The 10,640-nt window shown below is 39.7% G+C and overlaps 1 protein-coding gene across 2 annotated transcripts in view; it reads right to left on the minus strand.

Annotated features, from left to right (window-relative positions):
• The window catches only part of LOC148365182 (formin-binding protein 1-like), a 27,759-nt gene extending 19,741 nt beyond the window's left edge, over nucleotides 1-8,018 (minus strand). For both annotated transcript variants that reach the window (XM_088335661.1, XM_088335660.1), the window contains exons 1-6: nucleotides 7,881-8,018; nucleotides 5,275-5,390; nucleotides 5,156-5,206; nucleotides 3,844-3,991; nucleotides 3,707-3,769; nucleotides 1,363-1,458 (exon numbers count right to left, since the gene is read on the minus strand). In XM_088335661.1, coding sequence (XP_088191787.1) covers nucleotides 1,363-1,458; nucleotides 3,707-3,769; nucleotides 3,844-3,991; nucleotides 5,156-5,206; nucleotides 5,275-5,390; nucleotides 7,881-7,910 — 504 coding nt within the window. In that variant the 5' untranslated portion in view covers nucleotides 7,911-8,018. The remainder of the gene's footprint in view (nucleotides 1-1,362; nucleotides 1,459-3,706; nucleotides 3,770-3,843; nucleotides 3,992-5,155; nucleotides 5,207-5,274; nucleotides 5,391-7,880) is intronic.
• Nucleotides 8,019-10,640: the final 2,622 nt, after the last annotated feature.

Here is a 10,640-nt window from a genome sequence, read left to right on the forward strand (position 1 = left end):
ATGTATGTTTGCCTGGTATTCAAATTAATGTTTTTTTTTAATGAATGAAAGTTTTTTGCACCACTAGGAGGGACTAAATATGACATACTGTCCTTTTAAATCAATGAAAATAACTGCATTAAATGTGAAGTTGGAGAGTAATATCACTTTGGTTCGACAGAGCGCCTAAAGATTATTTCAAGATTATTTATAAATATAAACATAAATAAAGTATTTTACATTTTTTCATTGAAACTCGCGACAAACAAAATTGGCATGAAACAGTCAAACACTACGAGTTAAACATTTGCAAGGGAACAGAAAGTGCTGACGAAATCGAGAGAAGAAAATCTGAAAATGAATTACTAAAATAAAAAAGTAAAGAGAAAAATAATAATGATGACATGTTTAATTCAACACAAGTAGTAGATTCTGATAGGTGGGAAGCATAGTTTGAGGTTTCCATAAAACGCTTAAAATAAAATATTTTCTCTTATGTGTTGACAATGCCCAACTGAGTTCAAAGAGCCTTTATATGTTTTTTTCCCACCGCCCCATTTGCTCTTATTTTATTTTTACCCTGTGTGTTGCGGCCAAGGAGCGCGTTATGCTGGAAAAAAAGGAGGCGGGGCAGAGGAGAGACTTCACACGCATGCTCAAGGTTTTGTTTTCATTCTAGGATGAAAATTGTGAAAGAAAAGGATTGTTTCAAATACAGTCGAAATGCCAACCCGAACCCCAAAAAGATGAAAAAGAGTTTATTCGAGCGCCTCTAAGAATTTCACATACTTGCACGCGCAACGAAAGGAGCTTGACAGAAGCTGCAATGATGATTATAGCCAGATGATGGCCTCAGCAAGTAATATATTTAAATGTGACAAACAACACCTGTATGCATATTTTATATCGTTTGCACATTGGCAGAGTTTATCATATTTAAAGATTCAACACAAATTTGGTGACAAATTTTTAAAAAGTGGGTTTACATTTTTGATATTTTTTTTGATGGTTAAAAAAATGCTACTCATAGAATTGAAATTTACAGCTTTTTCCTTTCTTTTTTTGGTTGATAAGTCGAAATGTATTATGATCTTTGGCGGTAGGGAAAAAGTATCTGATCATTTTCAAGCGTATAGCATACATTCGCATGAATTTTTGTTAAATGTGAAGTTATTTGATGAACATTTAAATTGTTTTAACTTTTTTGTACTATGGAATATTCTGTTGTGTTGTGTGCTATTTTTCTATCCGTCGAAAACTCGAAATTAAAAATGAGTTTTTTAAAAACCCAATTTCATCGATTAATCGAAAAAAAAAAAATCGACCGATTCATCGATTATTAAAATAACTAAGTTGCAGTCCTACTCAAAAGTTCGGCAGCACCTTTTCCGGGTCCGCGCTGCCTTCCAGGTCCGTCCCGTCGCAAATCCGCCGTGCTCGATCCGCTTCTTTGCTGTCGCGCTCGAAACGACGTTTACTCTGCAAGGGCAAAACAAGCCAACGCTAGCTACCAAAGCTCTGCTTCTTTTCAAAATAAAGTTCGTGACCGCCAACAAATTCGCGCTAATTTCATGTTGTCGACGTCTCCATGTAGCAACAAAAATGGAGTTGCCCTTGGGACACGGTGTACCCATTTTAAGACAGTTTCACTTTATGGCAAGGAAGCTGTTTTTTGGGGGGGCGCTTCTTCACACAGGGTTTTACACCTTTTTCAGGTTCAAATTCTAGTGCTTGCAAGGCCAATTTTTCCAGTACCTTTAAAGGAGGAAATCCAGCAACGATCAAAAGAACGTTTTTGTTGTTGACTTTGAAGACTAAACTAATCTAGAATCTACGATCTTTTTGTGACAATGGGCTGCTATAAACTGACATGTATTCTGCCATTGTGCTTCAAGATTGCATGCACAGCTTGGCTACGTCACACTTCTTTACAAACACGGAATGGGCTCTATAGGTGTTTGGTAATAATTGAGTTCAATACGGAAGACGAAAAGGAAGGAAAGTACTGTATGTATAAAAAAATAAAAATAAAGAATAAATAAAAAAGGAACCAGATTTGGACTGATTTCAATTATGTTGATAGCTTCGAAGCAGATTGCATTCAAGCTTTCAATCTTAGAGACTTCTGATCTTTTGATTTTTGTTTTACTGATTTTAATTCATATTTTTTGCATGTTTTTCAGAGGATCCGTGTCTAGATTGTTTAAAATAGAATCATAAATTGTAAAAAAAAATCACATTTCTGAATTTATATATAGGACTGAAGAATTAATACTTAGAATTTATTTTTTATTGTTTTGCATTTTCAGGGATTTTGTGTTTCGGTTCCAATTTCAATCTGTTCAGTGGGTAAAAAGCTCAAATTCTTTTGAATTTTTGGGGGATCTGTGAATATTTAAATTTATTTTTCATGTGTTTGTAAGGAATCCCCTGAAAAACATAAGAAATTTGTAATCACTAAATAATTTGGAGTTTGTTTTATTATGATTAATAATATATTATTAAAAAACAAAAAGTCTGAGGAGCCGAGCCGAAAGAGCCGGTATTCAAAATAGAGCTGTCCTCTTGGGTGCAACCAGTAGGGTACTGGTGACGGTTCACATGACAACGCTATGATGACAAGCCACCAGAGCTGGCATGTTGGCGTCATTTTCACGCACTTAAAAAAAAAAGAAGAAAATCTTCATTTATTGCGTGGTCTATAGAGTCTGACTGCCAACAATGAAATGGCAACAATTTCAAGCATTTTCAAGCACTTCACCCAAAATTCTAACATTTTGACTTTGAAAACACAACATAACATTGAAACATTTTCAAGGATTTCAAGCACCTGTACGAATCCTGAAAATAGTATGCGTGATCACCAATATATTTGTACTATTTTAAGGTTGTCGACGTCTCCATGAAGCAACAAAAATGGAGTTGCAGTATACACCCTGCTCATTAAAAAAATGTGGTGTACCCATTTTGAGACAGTTTCACTTGATGTCATGGGATGCTTAGTTTGGCCCCTATCCACAGAGTTTTCTCCACTTTACCACATCTTCAACAATTCATTTTGCAAGCCTAAAAACTTATAAACATTTTAATTTTGTATATGACGAGTTACGTCCAAGATGCCTGTCTGTTATTGGTTGACGTCATATAAATTAAGGATAAGTGACCACCAATATATTTAAGCAATGTCCAGACTGCATGAGTTAAATAAGAGTGAAAAATTATTTCAATTGTGGTTTTTCTTTTTTCCTTTTTTTCTTACAAATGTGCAGTTAATAAAAACTACAAGGTGATTAAATCTTAGTGAATGAAAAAGATAAACAAAAAACATTAATACATGTTTTATAATCAAATCTTACATCCTTGAAACACAATTCAATTGTGAGATTTGAAAAGACCCCCAGCCCTCCAGCTAAGGCACACTTTTAAAACCATTCATTTAAGAGTATGGCCCCTGTGAGAATGGGTTTTCTACCATGCAGCCCCCGAGCTCAAATTAATTTGACAGCCCTGCCCTATAGGTTAAAAACACCGAACCTTGACATTTGAGTTGCAAATACATGTTATTTAAAACTGTAGGCGGGGCTAGTAAGACAGCAGCCAATCAAAGTGATGGATGAGCATTTACACACGCCCACATATCTTGGCCTTATTTCGAATGCAAAGAAAGCGCTAGCTTATCTTCCTTGCGTGATCGGTCGGCGGACTGAGCCCGATTCCATCCACTCACCGACTCCAGCTGCTTCCAGGAGTTCTCCATGTGCTGCTGGGCCCGGCGGCCATCTTGGAAATGCTACAGGAATAAAGGGCAGGTGTTAGCGTCTTGCTGAAATGCGGCTGCTAACGTGCTAGCTTGCGCAACCTGACCGACTTCCTCTCCGCCTTCAGCTCCTGAGCAAAGGCGCCAAGGTCCGTGGCCACGTCGGCTGCCAAGCGCTGGGCCACGTGCTCTCGCTGAGCCGCCACATCGCACAGCTGACGGAGGGTGGCGCCGAAGGCCGAGCACCACGTGTACCTGTGGTGCACAACGTTCATTCGGAATCGAAACCTATGGCTCGCGAGACAGATATGGCTCTTTTCATGAGTACCTCTGGCTCACAGACAAAATTGAGGGCATGTAAACTTCCTCCACACTGTTCCATTTAAGCGTGAGCGAAGTCTACTGTAGTACACACATAGCCAAAACATACAGATGGAAAATTGTTTCGGTCCAGTATAAAAAATCCTTTATATCGAAGCTCATTAAAAAAAAATCCCTCTTCACTGTTAACACTTTATGTTGAAAACCCACAGAACAAACTGTAAACACTCAAACGCCAGCAAAGCATCCAGAGTAATTTCATTGGGTGAGCAGTAGGAATGGGCGGAGCTATGCACACATCACGCTACCTTCTCTTTTGCGCGCGTCCACCTGACTTAGGGTAAACAGGTCTGTATCCTCGTTTGCAGTATTTTGTGACATTTCTTCAAAAGAACTTTGCTCGCACATTGAAACCCTTATTAATAACAAAACTGTTGGTCAAAATGAACCCCAACACTCTTGAGTAACTATGGGACGGAGACACATTTTAAGGTGTATAAACTATTTATATAAGTATGGGATACAGGCACTGGTATTATTATTATTTAATGCATTATATCAAATCATCAAACGTCACGCAGTGAAATAAAATGCGCTGAAGAACTTTTTCAGGAGAGCAGGTTCAGCAGTTTTGTTAAATTTTATCTTAAAATATATTGTGTGGCTCTCTCTCAAATAAATGAATACATAAAAAAATAAATATTCAAAATATATTACTTTTATGGCTCTCTGGTCTAAAAGGTTTTAGAAGAATTTCATTTCTTGTGTAGATCAAGCAACATGTGCGTTTGCTTTTGTTTACATTTTTTTTCTTCGGATTAATAGTTCTTGTCAAAATGAATACTCAAAATAGAAAAAAACACTGTATTGAGCTTTTCCCTTCAGAAGGAATTCAGAATTTGAGACGAATATGTGACTGATCCAACATACCTTTTTACATTTGAGGCTGATTTGAAAAACTAATTCATGTAGTGGACCTCTGGCGTCCTCTGTTGGTTAATTCAATGACTGCAAAGCAGACGTTCCCTGACCACAAGCTCCATTCTAACATGAAATCAATTCAAACTCAGCGAAAACCCTTTGAACTTGTACACCAACCTGTTAGCCTCCTGGGCGCTCCTCTTGGGCAGATACTTCCTGGACAGGCTTCTGCAGGAAGCACACATGGTTAGCGCTCTGCGGCGGCAAAATGTCGGCGCCCGCTAGGCCCCGCCCACCTAATCTGTTTGGCGTAGGCTAGTTCGATGTCAGCTCGCTCCTTGATGAACTTTGCGTACTTGTCCAGGAAGTCCACGCCCCAGCCCGTGTACTTCTCCAGGTTATCCAACTGGTCCTGTTTCAGTTGTGAAGAGTCAAAAATTCAAATAGTAAATGAATCAGAGGGTAAGCGATTCAATGTGGGAATGTGCGGCCATTAAAGTTCCATTATTGTGTGGGTATATTTTCTTGTCGTCTTCCTCTCATGTTTTGTTCAGTAACAGCTACTGATCAAACATATACTGCCTTGTCTTTTAGTTCAGTTAGAGCTACTTTGAGTGTATCCGATGTTGTCTGACTATCATTTTTGTTCAGTTAGATCTAGTTTGCGTTTCAAGATATCTTATGTCTCTCTTTAACGTTTTGTTGTGTTGGAGCTAGTTTATTGTCCAACTTTTCCTCAGTCTTTACTTTCATGTTTTGTTCAGTTGGAGCTAGTGTTCCAAGATATCCTGCATTGCATTGTCTTACTTTACATTGTCCCAACATATTATGCGTTGTCTTACATATTTAGTTCAGTAAGAGCTAATTGGCGTCCCGATATATAATGTGTTGTCTGATTTCATTTTTTGTTCAGTCACACCTAGTGTACAAATATATCATACATTGTCCTACTTTCATGTTTTGTTCAGTTAGAACTGGTTGGTTCCAATATGTCATGCGCCTACCTTCAACATCAGTTGGAGGTAGTCAGTCTCCCAACATATTATGTGTTGTCTTACTTCCATGTGTTGTGCATTAAGAGCTAGTTTGTGTCCAAAACATTTTACATTGACACACTTTCATGTTTTGTTCTGTCAGAACTAGTTTGTGTTCCATCATATTCTGCATCTTCCTTTCACGTTTTGTTCAGTTGGAACTGGTTAGTGTTTCCAACATATTCTGCATTTCATGTTTTGTGAGAGCTGGATAGTGTTGGAACATTATATGGTTCCAACGTGTGAGTATGTTCGCTATGTCCCCCTTTATTAATGTTTTGTTCAGTTAGAGGAGTGCTTCACAACTATTATTTTTCAGTTTTGTGGTCAAACGCGTCGTGCGCCCCCAGGGGGCCCCACTCCTCTATTTGAGAACCACTGAGTGAGAACCAGTTAGTGTTCCAACATATCGTGTGTTGTCTTCCTCTTATGTTTGCTTCTGTTAGAGCCAGTTAGTGCACTATCCAGTACCTATCCTTGACTAAAAGCTTAGTTTGTGTCTACATTCATGGGGCCAGTTTTCCTGCCATGCCAGAACTTGACATCAAGTTCGCCAAAGTTATCACGTATTATTACTTATTGTACCACAAGACCTACTGTAAATTTTACCGGGCACCAACAATGAAGGAAAAAAAGCTCAGGAAGAAATCAAGCATGCATAAAGGCATTTACATTTACCGTTTTTGTTCCTACTGTATTTATTTGCTGTGTTCCAAAGCTTGCCGTGATGCTGAAGGGAGGCGAAAATCGTGATAACCCTGGAAACGAAGCTTGCGATGAACAAGAAATACTAAGAAGGATCATGAATCGCTGCCCTTGCTAAGTTGCATACCCATAACCAATCAATGATTGCAACCCGCTACTCTACTCGACCAGCTCGTTGTGTCACAACGAAAGCGAAGTCAAATTTACATTTTCCCTTCATTTGTAATGTTATTTAATCATATGCACATATATTATCGTTAAGTAGTAATTACTGTATACTATTTTGTTATTTTAATGTTTTTATCTGGGATACCAGCGGTTCAGAAGGTATTTAATTTAGCCATTTAGCATAGGTTTCTATTCCACCCCCCATAGAGGATTTTCACCTCAGAACCGAATTATGTCGTATCCCAGGGCTCTTCTTGAGTAACAATCCATAACAAAAGCTTGCCACATAACAGTAGTAGGGTCTAATAAAATATTTCCGTGTATACAGCAACTATTGCATCCACCCGCAACTCTACTTGACCAGCTTAAGTCACGTTACACCAAAAGTAAATCATTTTTCTTTTACATGCATATTTATTTATGTTATTTAATACTTTGCACGTGTATTATAGATGAATAGTACTTGCTATGTACTTGTTTGTTTTAATGCTTTATATGGGATAGAAGGGGTTCGGGACAGATGATCTATTTAGCATAGGTTTCTACGGCAATTGTACTTTCCAATCCCCACAGCAGAACTGCTTCATGTCGTATCCTGGGTGTCTGTTTTCTTGGCATTTTGGTACATGTTTACAAGGCTTCCCAAAACCGGAATATTAACAATATTCAGACCCTAATCTGAATATTTCATGCAAAATCAGACTACCAACGATTGATTGCAGACTCAGCAGTACGTGGTATTCTAGTCGCGAGGATGGCTGCAGATTGAGACTTTGGACTCGTCCCTAGATCTGGACCTGACAGTCACGGGTCTGACCACAATCAAAATTCGGTAGCTAGGGTGCAGGTTTTTCGCGCATACTTTTGGGCCCCCATGTATAGCCTTGTTAAGGTCACAGCTCAATCTACCGGCGATAACGCCCACCACCACTCCCCCCCCCCCCCCCGCATTGCGCATGCTGCAGGTGCACGGCCGGTCCCCCTAGTATACGTACCCACAATTCTGTACCCCAGTTTACGCTCATGTCGCCTCCTCCTGGTTTTGCCGTCCGCGTGCAGACGTGCGTTGGAGGCGTTCACGCCTTTGTCTCCGCGGGGGTCCGCCGCCTGTCCACTGCGCATGCGCAGTATCCACCGGCGTGTTATTGGTTTGCGTCAGACTGGGGACCAATCAGAATGCAACTTGGACTCATCCCCCTCCCTCACGGCTTTTCCAGCCCCGTTGGGGACAAAAGCCAAACAAAAGGGTGGTCAGAGGATGGTGTCCCCCCTGCCCCCATCTTGCGCCATTTTGCTCTGATTGGTCAAAATTCTTTGCACAAAAGCAGAGAAATTCAAGCCCCGCCCTTTGGTGATTGACCAATCATTTTGCAGAAAATGGTGCAAGCGGATAGCAAAAAAAAAAAATAATCAGTGCACTTCTGCAATGCAACCAGCACATGGAGACAAAGAACAGTTTCACATTTTATTGTTTGGTTGGTAGACAATTCCCTCATTTAAAATTATTTTTCTAATTTTACCATATATTTCTTGTTTTTTCTTGTCATCAAAGATTCAGTGTCTTCTTCCAGAACACATCAACAATTAACTTGGAGGAGCTGGGAATTGAACCTGGGACTCTCGATCCCCAAACAGGCGCTCTATCTTTTTATTTGTATTTGACTTTGTTTTAAACCTTCTAGCACCATTCAAAAAATCCACCAAAACATATATCAAAATAACACATTGACAGTCCAAAAATGGAAAATAATCCAAGTCAATTAGTCAAATGTTCTCGTTTTAGTTTGCAGATGTTTTTTTCTCATTTAAACTTTTCTTTTTCTAATTGGACGATATATTTCAAATATTTTCAGTTGTTATCTATCTTTTCATTGTTTGTACCTTTATTGCTATTTTTGTAGACTTTTTGCAGTTGAGACCAGGGGTCTCCAACCTGGTGCCCGTGGGCCCCTAAAACCACCTGAGTAGCCCGTGGACTGGTTCTGAAAATACATCATGGGTCAATTTCTAACTGGCATGATGTTTAATGGTTGACTGAGCCCAATTTTACCCGTAAAATTTACGAACTGGTAAGAACTGCGGTGGGGAAAGCCCAGCAGCGACAGGAGAAACTTGGACCAGAAATTGCTGGTGTTCTTCTACAAAGCCGCAGTGGAACACATTCTGGAATACGGCATCACCGTGTAGTATGCTGGGAGCCCGCCAGCGTACAGGAAAATCACAGAGAGAGTAATAGACACAGCCCAAAAGATTATTGGCTGTTCTAAGCCAGTTTTCTAAGCACTAGGCTGTGATTTTTTTGTTTGCCTAATTATCCATATAGTCTTTATTACGCGTTTACCCTGGACAATTTAACTTGACAATCCCTACCTCAGGACATTTCATGTTATATCCCGGGGCTCTTTTGTATCTGTGTCTAACACCTGTTAGGAATTAAATATTAAAATGTACCATTTACCAAATTGTTCGAATTAGTTATCTGACTCCATTAATCAAACACAACCTACATTCACCTAACAATGCGCGCTCGTTTCTTGAAGAAAAAGATGGACAAGAGACCGGCATTTCCACACAGGGGCAGATTTAATTTCCTAAACAATTTAACTAAGTGAACACCATCGAATTAGCCAAATTAGTGTCGCTCGAGTCTCTGTCTAGCCTCCTCTCTTGATCTTCTGCTTCCTCCTCGGTCCACGTTTTTTCCGCAAGTGGGTGCCGGCTCCTCCTATGGGCGTGCCAATGAAAGCCCCCACGTGGGGTCCACCCCCTCGCCTCGATGTCTGGAGAAACTCAAAACACCGCGCGTTTATCAAAACAACGCCTGACGTCCTTCGTCAGAATCCTGTTATCAAAATTCCTCAGCCAAAACATTCCGAATTTGAAACAGCGCGACCTGAAGCCCACTCAGTGAAAATCTTCATTGCACTTGATAAATGTAACTTATGTTGAATCGTATAAAATCCTTTATAGTAAAATGTATAAAATCCTTCGCATCCAAGCAACTTTTGTGAATTGATAATGGTTTGGAAATATGCAATGACTGCAAATAACTTTTGGGTGCGAGAAATGTACCAGACTACATTGGAACATTGGAGGTCAAAGCCTTTATTACATGTTTAACCCTGGGGAGCCACAATGTGGATATCAATGACAATAAAGACTATCATGTCCTATCCTAAACATAACAATATCATAGTAGTCAAGTCATTTTTATTTGTATAGCCCTAAATCACGAAGAGTCTCAAAGGGCTTCACAGATCATTACACTATATTACACAGACTATTTTTCAGAATATTATCATACATTCCCCTGCTCTGGAGCCGACGAAAAGTGTAGGTTATTCATATGCTATAGAGTAGAAGTGAGTTTTAAGCTTAGATTTAAACATTTCCACTGAGGTTGCAGATCGGATCTCAGGGGGAAGAGCATTCCACAGCACACCGGTGCTCGGATGGAGAACGCTCTTGAACCAGCAGAACACTTCTTTGCTCTTGGGATCACCACAAGACCGGCACTCTCAGAACGTAGGCTTCGGACCGGGACATAGGGGGAAATCAGATCTGAAAGATAAGAGGGAGCAAGTCCATGTATGATTTTGTATAATACTAAGAGAACCTTGAAATCACATCTAAGGCTAACTGGGAGCCAATGCAGGTTAGCCAAAATCGGTGTGATGTGATCAGACTTTTTTGTCCTAGTTAAAAGCCTCGCTGCGGCATTTTGTACCAGCTGAAGAGACTTGATTCTAGACTTC

This window comes from Urocampus carinirostris, chromosome 5, assembly GCF_059441175.1.
Source record: "Urocampus carinirostris isolate Australia breed hairy pipefish chromosome 5, RoL_Ucar_1.0, whole genome shotgun sequence".
Lineage (NCBI taxonomy): Eukaryota > Metazoa > Chordata > Actinopteri > Syngnathiformes > Syngnathidae > Urocampus > Urocampus carinirostris.